We start from the raw sequence: 19377 nt of genomic DNA on the forward strand, positions 1-19377 counted from the left end.
AGGGAGAACTCTCCATTGATGGCATCATACCTAGCACAAAGCAAGTTCGTTGTACTTGCTGGCAGCCAATCATCTCAAAGCCAAGACATCATTGCAAGGATTCCTCAGGGCATTGTTGTAGCCACTTTCATCTGCTTCATTAATAGCCTTCCATCCATTCCAAGATCACAAGAGGGAATTTTTGTGCAGCAAGAATAGGATAGTATTCAAGTTTAAGCTGAAAGGTGGCAAGGTGCATCTTACAAGTGTCAGGCAGTCGCCAGCTCTAACAAGAGAGAATCTAACCATCTTGTCTTGGTATTCAACAGCATTACATAAGAACATAAGAAATAGGAGCAGGAGTAGGCCATCTAGCCCTTCGAGCCTGCCCCGCCATTCAATACGATCATGGCTGATCTGTTGTGGCTCAGTTCCACTTTCCCGCCCTCTCCCCATAACCCTTAATCCCCTCTCGTATCAAGAACCCATCAACCCGCTTCTTAAAAATATTTAGCAAGGCAGCCTCCACCACTTCAACGGGCAGAGAATTCCAGAGATTCACCACCCTTTGAGTGAAGAAGTTCCTCCTCAACTCCGTTCTAAACCGCCTCCCCTTTATCTTGAGGCTGTGCCCCCTAGTCCTACTGTCTTTTTTGAGCGGGAAGAGTCTCTCCACCTCTATCCTATCCATCCCATTCATCATCTTATACGTCTCAATGAGATCTCCCCTCATTCTTCTAAACTCTAACGAGTACAAGCCTAGTTTATTCAGCCTCTCCTCATAGCTCAATCCCCTCAACTCCGGTATCAGCCTAGTAAACCTCCTCTGCACTCCCTCCAGGGCCAAAATATCCTTGCGCAGGTGCGGCGCCCAAAACTGCACACAGTACTCCAGCCGCGGCCTCACCAATGCCCTATACAGCTGCAGCAAGACCTCCCTACTTTTATATTCAATCCCCCTCGCTATGAAGGCCAGCATCCCATTCGCCTTCCTGACCACCTGCTGCACCTGCAAGCTGGGTTTTTGCGACTCATGCACAAGGACCCCGAGGTCCCTCTGCACCGTCGCCTGCTGCAGTTTTTCGCCACGTAAGTAATAGTCCTTCCTACCATTATTCCTACCAAAGTGGACCACCTCACACTTGCCAACATTAAATTCCATTTGCCATTTCCTGGCCCATTCGCCCAGCCTATCTAGATCCTTCTGCAGACTCTCCACACCCTCCGCACAATTTGCCTTTCCCCCAATCTTGGTGTCATCAGCAAATTTCGACACCCTGCACTCGGTTCCCTCCTCCAGATCATCTATATAAATGGTAAATAGACCATTAGTTAATTCCTAACAACAACATTCTGGTGTTACCATTGACTAGAAACTTAACAGGACTGGCTACATGAATACAGCTATTTGTCAGAGATTGGGAATTCTGTGGTGAGTAACTCTCCTCCTGGTTCCCCAAAGCCTTTCCACCATCTATAAGCTCCAATCTTGTGTGATGGAATACTATCTACTTGCCTGGGAGAGTGCAGGACCATTTGAGGTGTTCGAGCTCCAAGACAAAGCAACATGCTTGATTGGCATCCCACCCACCATCTTAAAAAAAATTCCCTCCAACACTGGCATGCAGCAGTAGCAGTGAGTACCATCTACAAACTGCACTGCAGAAACTCACCAAGCCTTCTGCAATCACACATTCCAAATCCACAATCTCTAATGACCACCTGCAGGTTCCCTTGCTACGTCCCACACATCCTGACTAGGAAATATACCACTGTTCCTTCACTGTCACTGGCTCAAAGTTCTGGAACTCCCTCCCCAGAAGTACTGTGGATGTACCTACACCACAGGGACAGCAGCTGTTCAAGGCAAGCATCACACCATCATCTTCTCAAAGACATATTAGGGATGGGTACAAATGAAGGTCTCGTCATCAATTTCTACCCAATAAGCAATCTTACCGGCCATTCACACCACGCTCCCACTGCACCAAGATCAAAGGATTCGGCAGCCAGCCAAATCACCGTTCACCGCATCGGTATGGGAAAACCCCATCGGCATGAACAGTGATAAGATTCTGGTCATGATCTTTGGTTAAGATCTACCAAGGATTAATTCTTACCTCTAAGAAAATATGAAGTTGCTGCACCCATGATTGAGCAGTGAATGATGAACTGAGCCAGACAAACTCATATGTCCTAGCATCAATCTCAATGGCCGGAATTCTCCCACAAAAATTTGCTGTGTCGAATTTGTGTGAAAACTGGAAGAAAAAAATCATGTTTTTTTCAGTGGGAGTCCAGAGAAGAATCTCCCACACTCTGTGCACTGCAGAGGCCACCAGTGTGTATATCATTAAAAACTACAGGGCGGGGCCAATCCCCATTGTAGAGGCCAGCAGCACAGCGCTGAGCGAGCCACTGTATATGCACCGATCTGTCAGTGCCGAGATGAACCATGTGCAGTGGCCCTGCAGTGATCGCCTCCCGATTGTTGGCTAGCTCGATCACTGGCCAGCCCCGCGACCCCGTCAACACCTGCTCTCCGCTCCCCCACGGCTCGATTGCTGACCCTTGACCATTCCCGGGCCCAGACCCAAACAGCCCTGATATCCAGCGTTCCCCCCCACCTCCACTCCAATCCCTGGCCTCCCTCCTTCCCCCACTGTTCCTGTCTGCAGAGTGAAAGTGTGGCCCCGCTCCCAAATGCCCTGCCCGCTTGACAGTGCCCCATGCCCAACAGGCAGTTCCAAGGTGCCCCCTGGCCATTGGCACTTTGCTCCTTGGGCAGTGTCAAGGGGCACAAGCTGGCACTGCCAGAGTGCCAATGCCCAGGGGGCACCCCCTTGGCACCCGACTCTCGGGGGGGGGTCCCCGGCCCCACCCCCCTCACTCCAGTAGGATCAGGCCATCAGTTCAGTGAAAGTGGGGAGTTACTGTAAATCCCACTGGAGTGAAATACACCTGGCCGGGCCGGGGCGGAAGAGGCTAGCTGGCCGGACACTTCATCTCGGCCTGCTAGTTGTATTTAATTTACATTTTAAATAATATTATTTCCTGAAAAGATTTCCGGCATGGAGCAGCCGCTACTGGAAATCCAGCGCTGGGAGATGCAGCTCGGGCGGGAACGCGTGCACGAGTCCCACACATCGACCGCCGTGAGATTCCCCCAGACCACTGCGTTAATTTTTTAATTGTAAAAATTAATGCAGCAGGATGGGAGAATCACAGAATGTGTGCAAAAGTGACCTGAAGCAATTGCAGCTATCAATGACTTCAATGCTCCTGGGAACAATGGAAAAATCATGCATTACATTGCAGTATTACACAATAACACAAATCAAAATGGATCAGCATATAATTTGCATGGGATATCGGGATGAAAATAACACTTAGTTATCCCGGCTATTGTGACTGTGCAGCTTTAAGATTTTCACATTGTTCCTGAGCACGTAACTGCAGTGCAGCTGTAATAAAATTTAAATCAGTAATCCCTTTCACCTTGGCCTCAATCCTGCAGGCTCACCTTTTGGATTATCTGCTCATAAAGTAAACCCTCTTGCTGCTGCTACTGTGCTGCTTTTGTAGTCAGTGAACCTGATCTCCCTCCATATTGATAATGGAGCTTGCGTTTTCACTCTGCACAAACTGATCTTTGCAGCCATCTGGTGGTGCACAAGCGTTTGCCCTGACAGGAAATTGCGCAGCACTGAGTCTTAAAGCGCTGTATAAGAACATAAGAAACAGGAGTAGATTACAAGACTTGTCGAGCCTACTCCACTATTCAATATGACCAATCAAAGCTGGAGCTGTTCAATACTAATGTTCTTTTTGCTTGTAGCAAAACAGTTAAAAGATATGAGTATTGATCTGTGTCTCATTTCCATCTTGTGGTTACAGGGGCTGGTACATTAGATTTCTGCTCTTTTATACAGAACTAGATCTTCCAGATAAATTAATTCTTTAAATATTTCATACCTGTTTTCTTCTGAAAAATATGCCTCAAACATTTTCTGTATTTTGTTTAGACTGCAGCAGTATATGGGGACATTGGGCGACATGGTGTCACAGTGGTTAGCACTGCTGCCTCACAGCGCCAGGAACCCCAGTTCGATTCCCGACTTGGGTCACTGTCTGTATGGAGTTTGCACATTCTCCATGTGTCTGCATGGGTTTCCTCCGGGTGCTCCGGTTTCCTCCCACAGTCCAAAGATGTGTGGGTTAGGTGGATTGGCTGTGCTAAATTGCCCCTTAGTGTCAGGGGATTAGCTGGAGTAAATGTGTGGGGATGTGGTCTGGGTGGGATTGTAGTCAGTGCAGGCTCGATGGGCTGAAAGGCTTCCTTCTGCACTGCAGGATTCTATAAGTTACCCAAGTTTATTTCATATTGTGGTATTTTTACTTGTCAATCGTCACAAGATTTTCCATATGCAGATCTAAAGCACAGAGATTTTTGTTATCAGTTCTCAGCATTTGAGGATCTTTATTTCTTTCCTCTTTCTCAGATCTCCCCAGACCACAAGAAGATAGTGGGATGATTTGCTCCCAACTCCCTGCCAGCCACTAGGAGATGCAGCCTAGCCATCAAGGGGTAATTCTCTCTCTGATTTTCCCTTTCTCCCTGCAGAGTATCACCTGGCCTCCATGTGGAGACGCATTCATGTGTCACAGGTCATGCAGGGAATTTGGTGTAGGACAATGTGAATAGCCACCAGGCCCCCCAGAGGGTTGGGCGCAGGAAGGGTACCCCCTGGGCATTGGCACTTTGGCAGTGCCACCTGAGCCCCCAGCAATGCCCAAGGAGGCACCTTGGCACTGCCCAGCGGGCATGGGGCAGTGCCAAGGGGACAAGGCCTTAAGAGGCGGGGCCTGGTCAGCCAATCAGTAGGGGTGCGGGTGTCCCGTTGTCACTCTGCAGACAGGATTGATGGGGGAAAGGGGGTGGCCAGCGATCGGTGCTGTCTAGGAGGGGGAGTCAGCACTACCGGGGTGGGGAATCGGGGCAGGGGGTGGCTTGAGATTGGGGCAGGCCTGGGGGGTGGGGGGGGATGTTGGGGCTGGCCTGGGAATGGCCCAGGGGAGGTAGCAATCAAGCCATGGGGGAAACAGAAGGCTGGCATTGCGGGGTCGCGGGACTAGCCAGCATTCGGGAGGCCAGCAGTGCAGGGCCACTGTGCACATGCCGATCTCGGTGCTGACATAGCGCAATGGCCCGCTTAGCACAGGGCTGTCGGGCTCTCCAGTGGGAATAGGCCCCGCCCACTGATTTTTTATGATATACACACTGGTGACCTCTGCAGTGCAATGCACAAAGTGGGAGAGATTCTTCTCTGAACTCCCACTGAGAAAAACAGCGCAAATTATTCCAGTTTTCACACAAATTCGACACTTAGAATTTTTTTGGGAGAGTTCTGGCCAGCACTTCTGTTCACGAAAGGAGGGAGATAGACCCATGGACGTCTGCCATTGGGGAAAACGCCATTAGGCAGTCAACATGGTTTTGTGATAGAGAAATCATGTTTGACAAATTTATTAGAATCCGTTGATGAAATAACAAGCAGGGCGAATAAAGGAGGATCAGTAGAGTTAGTGCATTTGGATTACCAAAAGGCATTTGATAAGGTGCCATACAAAAGGTTACTACACAAGATAAAAATCATATGGCATGGATAGAGGACTGGCTTACTAAAAGGAAACAGAATTGAGATGTGTGTCATTTTCAAGATGGCAAACTGTAACTAGTGGAATCCCACAGGGATTAGTGCTGGGGCCTTACCTATATGATTTACATTAATGACCTGAAGGGAGTGACCGACTGTATTGTAGCCAAATTTTCTGAATTTAAAAATAGGTAGGACAGCAAATTATAAGGAGGATACAAAGCCTATGGATAGGTTAAGGGCAAATAATTCGGCAAATGGAGCATAATGTGAGAAAATGTGAGCTTGTCTGTTTTGGCAGGAAGAATAGAAAAACAGAATATAATTTAGAGAGGAACTGCAGAATGCTGCAGTATAGAGGGATCTGGCTGTCCTTGCACATTAATCACAAGAAGTGAACATGCAGGTACAATGAGTAATTAAGGCAAAATGAAACAAGAATAGAGGAAGGGTGGCATGGTGACACAGTGATGAACACTGCAGCCTCACAGCACTAGGGACCCAGGTTAGATTCCAGCCTTGGGTGATTGTGTGGAGTTTGCATGTTCTCCCCATATCTGTGTGGATTTCCTCCAGGTGCTCCAGTTTCCTCCCAAAGATGTGCAGATTAGGTGGATTGGCCATGCTAAATTGCCCCATCATGTCCCAAGATGTGTGGGTTAGGGGGATTAGCGGAGTAAATTTCTAAGGGATAAGGCCTGGATAAGATGCTCTATCGGAGAATTGGTGCAGACTTGATGGGCCAAATGATCTTTTTCTGCACTGAAGGGATTCTATCATTCTATGACACTGGAAAAACTCAGCAGGTCTGAAAGCATTTATCAGGAGAGAAAGCTAATGTTTTGAGTCATTGACCCTTTGTCAGAACTGGAAGGAGGGAGAATGTGTTAGGACAAAAGAAATTGCAACAAAAAGCAGCAACTTTAAGAACAAACAACAGGTGACCTGGTGCAAGAGAGAGGGGGTTTGCATTGAGGTAATACATGTATGGAATATTTTAAATAGCGAGAAGAAAGGTCATAATCTAAAGTCCCGAGGACTGCAATGGGCCCCACTGGAGGATGAGATGTTGCTCCTTCAGTTCACGCCAGCCTTCAATAGAGCTTGCAGCAGGCTGAATGTTGGCCTGTATTGCAGGAGGAGGTGTGAAGTATGAAAGTAGGGAATTCTTACTACAGCTGTACAGCACACTGGTGAGAAGACACCTATTGTATTTTGTGCTGTTTTAGTTTTCTAATTTAAGGGATATACTTGCATTGGAAGGAGTTTAGGGAAGGTTCATCAGGCTGATTCTTGGGATTGTCTTATGAGGTTGAGCAGGTTGAGCCCAGACTCACTGGCATGAGGTGTGATCTTTTTGAAACATAGAAGATTTTGGAGCGGGGATAGGCTTGAGAGGGTAGAGGTTGAGAAGGTGCTTCCCCTTCTGGGCAAATCTAGTTTAAAAATGAGGGATCTCACATTTAAGATGCAGATGAGGGGGAATTTCTTTTCCCAGAGGGTTCTTTAGGCTTTGGGCAACCCTTCCACAGAGAGCATTGACAGCTGGGTCTCTGAATATATTTGAAGCTAAAATTCAAGGCTGAATTAGGCAGATTTTGATTGGCAAATGAGTGGAGGATTAAGGTGGACAGGCCAGAAAATGGAGTGAAGGTCATAATCAGATCAGCCAGGACCTTATTGAATCGTAGAGCACACTTGAGGGGTTGAATGGCCCACATCTGCTCCTATTTGTTATGTTCTTATGTTAATACATCACATTCCAATTGCATGTTATACGTAGATATTTATGTCTTGGAGTCTGAAATTTCCAGCAAGAAGCTTTAATGCTGTCACAGTTTTTTCTCCTTGTAAAGTAAGTGAATGAAGCCCAAGTGTCTATGTCTAGTACAATGGGTCATTTTCCAATTTATTTCCATTGTGAGTTATTAACAAATCTGTGATCAAGTACCTTGATGAACCTCCAGAATGCAGCAAGACCGACAAATTTCATTACAGCCACTAGGTAAGCTGCAGATTTTGAATGATGCATTCTGATGCCGATTAATTTGTCAGATTTGATGATATTCTTCACTTGTAAAATTGTCAGAATTTTTGTTTTATTCCACAGTGGAAATGAAAAGTAATACAGATTTATTGCCAAGAACTATGGCATCACACAGCACCACCTCCGTACAGAATGTGAATGATTGTATTTGTTCATTCTGTTTAACTCCCCTAAACCACATCATAATTTCTTTAAATGATATCTACCTCCCAGGGAGTCTCAAATACGATTCCTGTCCCATCTCTACATTGTACTTCATGTAGTTCTATATCCCACTGCTGCTGAAGATGCAAATCAGGAAGAAAAAATGTATTTTCTGCATTTGTAACATTGCTGTTTACAATAAAAGCAAAATACTGTGGATGCTGGAAATCTGAAATAAAAAGAGTTTTTCCAAGTGCTGGAAAAACTCAACAGGTCTGGCAGCATCCAGGCCCAAAGAAGGGTGGTATTGGACTCTTTTATCTCTCCACAGATGCTGCCAGACCTATGGAGGCTTTTTTTAGCACTCTGGGTTTTCATTGTTGTTTTCAAGATCTGTTCGTGAGACCTGTGAAATGCTTCCATCTGCACGCATTCTTTCTAAAATTACTTTTTAATTTCTCATTCAGTTCACAAAAATAGGTTTTTCTGGTAAGGTAAAGGTTCAAAACTACCTGTGCAAAATCATAGGAAAGGTTGGAACAATGGAGGCCCATATATCCATGGGAAGGCATGGTAGCAGTGTGGTTAGCACTGTTGCCTCACAGCGCCAGGGAGTTGGGTTCGATTCTGTGTGGAGCGTGCATGTTTTCCCGGCCAATTTCCTCCCATGGTCCAATGATGTGCAAATTAGGTAGTCACGACAAACTGCCTCTTAGTTTCCCAAGACATGTAGGTTAGATGGATTAGGCATGGTAAATGCGTAGAGTTACAGGGATAGAGCAGGGTGGTGGGCCTGGGTAAGATACTCTGTCAGAGATGGGTGGCACTCAAGGGAATCTATGATCCCACTTAATCTCATGCTCTAAGGAAAAAAAGCTCCTGTCTCACCATTACAGCACCAAACTGTAGGTTAAATAAATTCAGTGTCCTCACAACTACTGCTTCAGTTGTTGATCATCCGCTATACAAAGATGTCTTTCCTGATGCTTGTCTGAACTGCATCATCCTAAACCTATAGTCCCTTTGCCATGGTTTATTTACACTATCCTGTTTAAGTATCTCTCTGAAAGGTCTTCACTGAAGACATCTTTTTTCAAGAACAGGAAGCATAGTTGGATGAGATGTAAGATATGATGTGTCATGATAAATTCATTATGACTTCTATAGTTTTCCTTTTACATTTATGTGATGTTTGAGAATTACAATGACAAATAGAAACAGCTTGCACGCCTACACTGAATAAAGGGAGCTCTGTAGTTAAGAGAGATTTCTCATTAATACCTGTTGTGGATTCTATCAACACAAAATTGCTTTTCTGACTGTAAGTTGCCTTTACATGATCCATATTTGTTCACACATTAGTGATAGATAACTTCTGCTGTCACTCAATGATGCAGTTTCCCCATTCAGTACTTCACTTACAAACTTATAGCAGATTTCATATCCTTAGATTGCAGAAAACATTTCACACCAAATTGACTTGTTATTGTGTAGGCAGATGCAGCAGCCAGTTTGTACACTGTGACGTTCGTTGTAGGATAAATTGCCTAGGAGCCCAGCAGAAATTTTCTTTACATCTGCGCCTCAGTTTAACATCACATGAAAAATTTTTCTAATGTGACTATTAGCAGTGAGGTAAGAAAATTACGGTTGTAGGAATCTTGACTGTGAAGAAACTGACATCTTAGTGTAGTCCTACAGGCCAATAATGTACACGTGGCAACTGGGAAAACCCCGGTCACAATCTCATTGTGCACAATTGCTTTAAGTGTCGTATTTGCTACTTCAGGGTAACTGGATATATAGGAAATTTGCTCATTTGCCATTATCCACAATTGCCAAATTAAATAGGGCCGGCTCGATAGCATGGCTAATATTTACAGGGTAACTTCTGAATATAAAAGACGTCATGGAATTCTTTGACTCGCCCTGCTTTTTTTTTGTGAACAAAGATGTTTCTTCTTCCAAGATTGCAGTGCTTTGCAAAACTATACAATTTTCGCTTTATTTCTGTTGAAAGTCTTGCATCTTGATGATTTATGTGATGATTCTCCACCTCTTTTGTCATGTTTGCCTAACATTTAAAAAAAAATTTAAATTAGTAAATTTTTTAAAAATTAGTTTTTTTTTAAATTAGTAACTGGTCTTGAACACAGGTTAAGTGAACTTCACTGGTGCACAGGATCACAGGGACATAGAATGTACAAAACAGTGCGAATGGTCAGTGCAAGTATTTAGACTCTGCTCAGTCTTTCTCTGATTCTTATTGTTTTTATTCAAGTACAAGTATTGTAATACATGTACAAGTATTAATAAAGAACACAATCTCCTAAAGTGCTTCAAGGCACTTCTACAGAAATTGGGGGGTGGGGGGAGGGGGAAATATGGCAGCCAATTTCTGCATACGTAGGTATCACAAATCATATTTTTCGTTGTTTGTGTTAAAAGCAACAATGTTTGCCTGTTTAAATTAAAAATCAAACCATCTTCTCACCAATTAGTTTAACTTATGAAATCAACTCAGATTATTTCTCAAACTGAACTTCATTTTCATCGCCTCCTATATGCCTCCAAAGCATTTTCCAATTTATTTCCTGATTCTGTTCAGGCTCACAAAGTTATAGCTCAGTTATTACAGGCAAAAGCAGAATCACAATGTCATTCATGTTTAAACAGAGGACCCTCATTGGCAACATGTTAAAATGGAAACCATACTCTGGTTATCTTTATTTTTGTTGCATGTATAATATGGTTATGAATGACTTATTCAGATTCTTGTGGTTAAATAGAATCTGAAATTAGAGTTTACTTGAATTTCTCTCGGCAAAATTATTGGATTCCATGGTTACTAAAATCATTTCACTTTTTCTCGTTGCTTGTGCTTTCAACAGGACTTTTAAAGGAAAATTACAAAATAGAAGACTCTGCCACCTTATGGCGATTATCTCAAACTACAGCTCAATTGAAATCCGTTTTGCATTTCAGAAAACTTGTATTTATATAACATCTTCCACGATTATCTTCCAACCCAAGGTCCTTTATAGCCAATGAAATACTTTAAGTTTAGTTACTGTTGTAGGGAACTGTCGGTCCTGAGGTCGGGAAACTGATTTATTAATGTATGTCCTTGGACAAAAGCAGTAAGAATGGGAGGAGGACATCGTGTGGAGCATTAACACTGGCATTGGAGAGAAAGAAAGCAAAATACTATGGAAACTGGGAATCTGAAATAAAAACTTGCTGAGTATTTGCAGCATTTTTTGTCCCAAAATAATTCACAGCCGATTAAGTGCTTTCAAAATATAGTCATCTTTGTCATGTAAGCCAATCTGCACACAGGAATTTTCTATGTAAAAGTGCTCGGGCTAAATGCATTCAATAGAAAATAAAATGCAGGTTCATGTTCACGCGGGGATGGAAAGCGGGGTAGCTGAGAGCAAGTCACTTTGGATTACTTTCCTCGACCTCCCAACAGTTTGTGAACAAAGAAAAATGGCAGAGGCTGGATCTACCAGGTTTTAACCTACTGGTTGGATTGTAAACTGAGCAACCCATTCAGAAACAGGGTGAAACTATTGTAATTTACGATGTAACAAGTTGAGCTTGGTAATACATAATACAAGTCTAATGGAGACGACCACAACACACAAACATACAAAAGTAGTCAATTTTTGGAATTAATTCTTTAGATCAGTGCATTTCACAGAATGATGTCCACTTGCCCATTGTTGCTGTTCTGGAATGATAATTTTTTTTGCGATGAACACTCCTGAACCATGTGGTACTATTCTTCACAACCACTTTCTGCAGTGCATCCGACTAAGCTTTGCTAAATAATAGCCCCATTAATTTCCGGTATGACAGACCTTCTGCTTACTGTTAGCCTTTCTATGTAGGCAGCTGTAAAGCATTAGGAATCTTTACGCAACAAATCCAACATGTCAGATCTCTGCTATGGCAGCGACTGATGTTAATGTTTGAATATTGTAATACTCCAGCCTTTGTGATTCTTATATTTTGCTGTTAAAGGGAGAGAAGCTCGCACCTTGTAAAAGAGCTGTGCTTTTTTGTTGGAGCTTTTACTGTTTACATTATTGTTACATCGGATTTCAGCGATTTAGATCGAATTCTCAAGTCACTCTGCTGTTCGCATATTGGGACAAATCTTCAGGACTTGAAAAATAAATAGTCGGAATTTTTGCGGGGGGCAAACCGAGTTGGATGCAGCAGCATGTCTCAGCGCAGGTTGGCCAGTGTATGCAGCGAGAGCTGCTGGTGCGAGAGGCAGGCGGAAGGGCTGCTGATGTGAGACAGGGCTGAACAAAATGGGAGGGGTGCAATGGCTGGAAGCAGCGGCAACCAAGTCAGCGTCAGTACTCAGGCTGCAGGAGGTTGGAAGGAAAGTGGAAGGCCTTTGTGCGCGGAAGGTTTCAGATTTGCCAATTTGCATCCGAAGGCAGATTGAATGCATTTAGCATGGCACTTCCTGGTATCGTATGCCAAGTGGGTAAAATTTCACTCGCACTGACATCCTAAGATTCTCCCCACTAATTGTGTTGATAAGGTGATTACATAGCAACGGTTGCCATGTTTCAAGATTCGTGTCCTTTATCATTTTGCTAACTAAATAATCTGGGAGCTCTCTGTTTAAAATGAGCGTTTAAAAGTAAAGTTGGTTTGAAGGTATTAAATGCATAAGACAATACAGCAAGCAATTGTGTGAAAGATTTCCGACAGACTATCTTAAGCTCGCATTCTGAAGTAGTGAAACATCATTTGACATTCCCTATTCATTAAACTCTGCAGGGGTCATTACCAAGTTAGACTAAGGGAACTTGTGTGTTTGGGGAGCGGTAGTGGCCAGTTCTGTCAAGAAGCTGCTGCTGAGATCAAGCTTTTTTTTAAAGAAAAAGAGATGCAAAGAGCAAGGGGAAGTGCAGCTTTTGGATAAAGAGTCTGCAAACTTAAGCTAATGGGAGCGGCTAGTGTTACTTAACTGGGAAAGTACCTCAAAAGCAGATAATGTGAGGTGTGACATCTCATTTCTTCAAATTCTAATTATGACTGGAGATTTTTAAAATCTTTTCCTTTCGCTCTTTTTAAAATCCTTCTTTATTTCCCCCTCTATTTTGCTTGTTGTATATGATCTTACGTTGAATATTCTAACTCGCACTTCCCGGTTTCTCTCTCTATGTTTCAGTCTGATTGGTTCAAGATCTTGACGTAGTCCAAGCTGTCTTGTAGAGGCTGCTGCAAAATGTTTGCGGATGATTGAACGTGAATACAATAAAAGCCAACACAACATGGCTCGAAAATAAATCTTTTTATATCTTCTTGTTTTACAGATGATGGAAATGCTTAACGTAGATGAGGTATGTATGTTACAAGTATGATTCTTCAGGTCAGAAGAGCATAGCATTGCCTTTATATATTAGCCTTTTATTTGCTAACAGTCTGCTGACAACACCAAAACAGAATATGTCGATGTTTAATCTGGAAGATACTAGTCTGTGGAAAAATATCTTCGCATTCTTTATGCGCACAAGCAAAATCAGCAATTTGCTGAATAAATAAAATAACATAGGAACAGGCCCTTTGGCTCACAAAGCCTACATCTATAGTTTCTGTCCCTCTGTTTGCCTCCTGTTCACGTGTCCAGCAGAATCTACGTGCCTGCTTCCACTACCTCCACTGGCAGTACGTTCCAGACAGCCACAATCCTATGTGAAAAACTTTCCCCACACGTATCCTCTAAACTTACAATCTCTCATCTTAAACCTGTGCCCTCGACAGTCGACCCTTCCACCCATGCCCTCAATTTGGTTGACTTCTCAGGTTGCTCTCAGCCTCCCTCTTTTCAATGAAAACAATCCAGGTTTATCTGACCTCCAGACCAAACAACATCCTGATAAACCTTCTTTGCACACTCTCCAAAGCATTCACAACCTTCTAGTAGTGTGACGGCCAGAACTGCTAACAATATTTCAAATGTGGCCTAACCAAAGTTTTATACAGCTGTAACATAACTTGCCAACTTTTATACTCAATGCTGTGGCCGTTGAAAGCAAACATACTGAATGCCTTCTTGACCACTTTATTCATTTGTTGCCATTTTCAGGGATCTGTAAACCTGTGCATCCAGATCCCTTTATGTTAATGCTCCTAAGGGTTATGCCATTTACTAAAAATTCACATGAATTTAATCTTCCAAAATGCATCATCTTGTATTTGTTTGGATTAAACTATCTGCCATTTCTCTGCCCAAGTCTGCAATCTGTCAACGGATACAAGAGGATACAGATAATCTGTCACTATCTGCAACTCTGCCAATTTTTGTAAGTTTGCAGATGATACTAATCAGACCATCTTCATATTCCTCCAGATTATTTACACATATATTACAAACAATAGAGTTCCCAGCACTGATCCCTGAGGAACACCATTAATTACTGATCTCCATTTTGAAAAACACCCTTCCACTGCTACTCTTTATGACCAAGCCAGTTTTGTATTCATCTAGCAGGCGCACCCCAGATCCCATGAGACTTGACTTTTTTTTTATAAAACCAGCTTGCCATGAAGGACCTCGTCAAATGCCTAAGATACATGTGGACAACATCAACTGATTTTCCTTCAATCACTCATCACCTCCTCAAAAAACTCAAATTGGTGAGATGTGGCCTTCCCCACACAAAACCATACTGCCTATCACATGTCCATTCACTTCTAAATGTGAATAACTCCTGTCTCAGCATCTTCTCCAACAGCTTACCCACCACTGATGTCTATCTCACCAGCCTGTAATTACCTTGATTATGTTTCCCTCCTTAAACAAAGGAACAACATTGGCCTTTCTCCAATCCTCTGGAACCTTGTCTGTGGCCAAAGAGGGTACAAAGACATCTGTTAATAATAATTTGTTCTATCAGTGAAACTGCTAATGATAAATGATTGGCATCATGTTTGCAGTAATCGAGGAAGTGCTACACTATCAGAGGTGCCATCTTTCAGATTCAGATCAGAAACCGAAGATCCATTCACTCTGAAGTGGACATAAAAGATCACACTATGTTGAAGAGAAAAGTGGTCGCTGGTGACCTGGCCAATATTTTTCACAGTAAGTCTGACAACACCAGGTTTTAGTCCAACCGATTTATTTGATAGTAAACTCACAAGCTTTCAAGGGGACTCCCTCTTCGTCAGGTGACAAAGAGGGAGTCCCCTCGAAAGCTTGCGAGTTTACTATCAAATAAATCAGTTGGACTAAAACCTGGTGTTGTCAGACTTTTTACTGTGTTTACCCCAGTCCAATGCCAGCACATCCACATCAATATTGTTCACTCAATCAACATCACAAAAACAGATTATCTGGTCATTATCATACTGCTGTTTACTGGGGACATATTGGTGCCAGATTTCCAACAACGGTGATTTCATTTCAGTAGAACTTAGCTGGTTGTAAAGTGCTTTGGGACATCCCAAGGTAGTGATAGATTCATGTAAATAAATTTTGTTTACTCATTTGCAAATGCATGAACTGAATTTATGATGTTGTACCATTTTTAATAGGCATCTCCTTGAGAAGTATAACTCATATACCCAAAAGATTTGCCAAACACTTTAAAATACTTATAGGGGCTCTAGGAGACATTTGGTCAGTGGACTTTTGGATGCTGGTATCTTTCCCATGACGGAGTAGGATGGGATCTGTACACACCAAGTGCCTGTCATTTTCCATACATACCTCTATGTTGATATGTAGACTGTAAAACTGTTTTAAGTAGTAGTTGTGCAGTGCTGTCTGAGGCTTTGCTGCTGTGGGAGTTCATCCTGTTTACGTTCTGGGTCAGACTCTGTAGCTGCAGACCAAAATAAAAGCAACTGCATACAGGAAGTTTCTTAGTGATGGTTCCTGATATTATTCTTGGCCAATGAGCAGAGAAGGATAATGAATAAAAAAAATCATTGCAGGGTCCTGCTGGTGGCCAAAAATAATACTGGAGGCAGAGATCATCATTATATTGGTACCTGAGATTTTCTCGATTTGGGAGTGAGGAAGATTTGAGGATTATTGCGATGAGGGGAGAAACAGGCTGGGTGCTGTGCCAAAAAAAAGCCCATTTGAGTGTCTGCTTTTAGCATGCAATCTTGGTCCTAATAGCTACAATATGAACTTGCATGGAGAAACAGGCTTCTGGGTTTAGCACTCAAACTCTGTTTAAATGCTAATTCTAAGGAGTGGTATGTGTGGGTTCCTTGCACTGTGGCAGACGTTTTACTTCCACTAAAGTTATGGATTGTGCTGGCTGACACAGCAGCACGTTTCAGGATGGCTCAGCAACCAGAGGAACAGATGCTCACATTCTTGTAAACAATCTTAAAAGATTCTGGTAGCGGTTTCAGAGCAGGAGTGGGTGAGGTATTCATCTCACCTTCCTGCCACAGCTGACACTGCACTATCTGGCCTTACTCCATTGGTTTCTTCTGGTGATATTAAGGTGTCTAAGAGTAGCACAACACTTAATGCTTTAAGAACAATCCTCAAAGAATTTCCAGAGTAATTAAGCGTTGGCGAAATCATAACAAAACATCCCAGAATGGTGTTTTAGAAGTTCTGTTCAAGTCTCTACCAGCAAGCAAATATAGGCAGTTGTTTGTTCGTTAGTACAGAACTTAAATATTACTGAAGAGAGAGACAAGTCGCCAAAGCTTTTCATCAAGACAAACAAGAATGCCAAATTATAAACAATCTCAATTTCTAGTACAGAAGAAAAGGGTGCTGACTGATTGGCAGAATCTTTGCCATGGAGAAAGCAACAGGGAACTATAGGTTCTGCAAGCTCTCTGGTAACTTAAAAAACAGGCTTGAACATACTGTCTTTGTTTGCAGATAATTGGTGTGTGTATGAACATGTCACTTCTAGCAAGCATAAACCTTAGAAGTGCAACTGATTTTTAATTTTGTTGTTAGTGTAGATATTACTACAGTCAGGATGTCCTTTTAAATAATAGGTGATACTTCAAGTCGTGCTCCATAATCCTTTGCCAGGATATTAAGATAAGTGCAATCTTAATGAGCAGTGATAGGTAACTTAATTGGCAATCACCTGTTTAACCTAGGTGGCTGTTCCTAGTGCAAGTATCAACTCCTTTAACAAGATACCACTGTACTAAACACAAGTTAGACTGGTGTTTCAGATTAAGAACCCATTTTGAAAGCTTTTAGCACCTAGTGTACAACAAAAAATCAGCTCCTTGCATTTATAAAACTTTTAATGACTTGAGCATTCCAAAGTGCTCCACAGCTAAAGAAGTGCTGTTATGTCAGTAAATATCACACATGTATCAAAATCCTATAAATAGCAGCAAGATAGAGAAATTTTTGAAAGCTGAGGATAAATGCTGACAAGGATGCCTCCCTTCAAAATTATTGCAAAAGATCTTCTGGATCTGCTAGAAATGGAAAAAAGGACTTGATGTCTAACCCAAATGGAAAGCCTTTTCTAAGTCAGTGTAGATTTTTCTAATATATTCATTCAAGAGATATGGGTATCACAGACTAGGCCATTTATTGCCTATTCCTGATTGCCTTGGTAGTTTCTTTTTTTTTTCAAACTGCTGCATCCACCATGCTGTTACAGAATTCCAGGATTTTGACCCAGAACTTGATGAAAGTGATATGGGTGTGTGACAATTGGAAGGTGGTGGTGTTTCCATGCATCTGCTACCCTTATCTTGTAGGTTTTGGAATGCTCTGAGGGGGGGGGGGGGGGGCGGTGTTGGTGAATTGCTGCAATGAATCATGCGGATGGTACACACTGCTGCCACTGTATATGCGGTGGAGGGTGTGAATGTTTAATGATTGCTACCCCTCTGTCAAGATTGGTAATGACATAGTAGCTGCAGGACATTCTGTGGGGGGGGAGGGGGGGGAGAGAGAGAGAGAGGACGACCAACCAGAGATTGTGGTCCACATTGGTACTAGCAACTTAGGTAGGAAGGGAATTTAGGGATCAAAGCAGAAAAATACCAACAGGACTTTAAAAGATATTAATTACTGGATTACTCCTATTACAGGATAATGAGTGTACAGAAATAGGAGGATAAGCAGATGAAGGAGTGGCTGGAAAGATGGTGCTGGAATGAGGGCTTTAGGTTCCTGGTACAGGTTGTGGGAAAGCTGGCACTTATACAAGCTTGATGGGTTTCAACTGAACTGAGCTGGAACACAAAGTTCCTTACAGGGTGTTTTGGGAGATATTTTAAACTAATTTGAAGCATGTGGGAACCAAGAGAAAATATTACAGGGGAATATCGGGGTGGGACAGAAACCACTGGTAGGCTCATAGAACCACTGCAGTGCGGAAGGCCATTTGGTCCATTGAGCTTGCACTGACAGCAATCCTACCCAGGCTCTATCCTTTTAATCTCATGTATTTTACTTGCTTGCCGCCCCGACACCAAGGGGCAACTTTTCATGGTCAATCAACCTAACTTGCACATCTTTGGACTATGGGAAGAAACCACAGCATCCAGAGGAAACCCACAGAGATATGGAGAACATGAAGTTTGCAAACTCCATTCATCCAAGGCCAGAACTGAACCCAGGTCTCTGGCACTGTGAAGCAGCAGTGCTAACCACTGTGCCACCCATATAGAAAATATTAATTTAAAAAGGGAACTCAAAAGGGAGAAAATAATGATCAGCATCTACGTAAATTCATGAAGAATAGTAAAAAGGCACAAATTGCATTGTGGAAATATGATATTGTGACAAAATATGATACTGTGACAAAACAAGAGATCTGGCTCAAGGCAAGGCAAGACTGGGTGTTAAATATTCCTAGGAACAAGATGTTCAGAAAAGATAGATGAGGGGTATTAGTTAGAGAGAACATTGCAGTACTGGAGAAAGAGGATTCAATGACAATCAATTTGGCTTAAGCTCAGGAACATACAGTGCAATTATATTACTTGGTATAGTCTACAGACTACCAGCTACCGAGGAGAATAAATCTGTAGGGAAATGACAGATGCGAAAGTTATAGAGCAGCTTTATTTGAAGATTTAGCCCAGCCCCACCTCATGATTTTGAGCATCTTCATCAAATCTTTCAGCCATCTTCTCTCCAATCTGTAGACTGGAACTAAGATGTAGTTAAAGAAGGCATTCAAAAGAGTGCCACCCAGACTTGTGAAAGAAGTTTAGTTTGTGGATTAAGAGGGGTAGTAGCAACATGGATACAAACCTGACTGAGTGATAGGAAGCAGGGAATATGATTAGCAGCTATTTTTCAGGCTGGAGGAAGGTTTGTAGTGGTGTTTCCCAGCAATTGATTTTGGGACCCTTGCTTTTCCTGGCATACATTAATGATCTAGATCTTGGTATGCAGGGGACAGTTTCAAAATTTGCATATGATACAAGACTTTGAAGTATTGAAAACTGCAACAAGGACTGTGTAGTACATCAAAAGGACATGGACAAGTTGGAGTGGGCAGATGAAGTTCAATATGGAGAAACGTGAGGTAATGCATTTTTGCCAGGAAGAAC

The 19377-nt window shown here is 42.7% G+C and overlaps 1 protein-coding gene across 3 annotated transcripts in view; it reads left to right on the forward strand.

Annotated features, from left to right (window-relative positions):
• Window positions 1–19377, forward strand: part of lhfpl3 (LHFPL tetraspan subfamily member 3) — a 293648-nt gene that overhangs the window by 269755 nt on the left and 4516 nt on the right. Inside the window, exons 3-4 of one of the 3 annotated variants that reach the window (XR_013888978.1) lie at window positions 4482–4567; window positions 13173–13199. Coding sequence is in view for 2 of the 3 variants with exons in the window: in XM_080207482.1 (XP_080063608.1) it covers window positions 10719–10831 (113 nt within the window). In the remaining variant the exon portion in view is untranslated. Of the gene's footprint in view, window positions 1–4481; window positions 4568–10718; window positions 11962–13172; window positions 13200–19377 lie in introns of those variants that run through there. The other 2 variants (XM_080207482.1, XM_080207483.1) reach the window with 2 other exon arrangements.

The sequence above is a fragment of the Carcharhinus amblyrhynchos genome, chromosome 19, assembly GCF_965287045.1.
Source record: "Carcharhinus amblyrhynchos chromosome 19, sCarAmb.v2.hapA, whole genome shotgun sequence".
Lineage (NCBI taxonomy): Eukaryota > Metazoa > Chordata > Chondrichthyes > Carcharhiniformes > Carcharhinidae > Carcharhinus > Carcharhinus amblyrhynchos.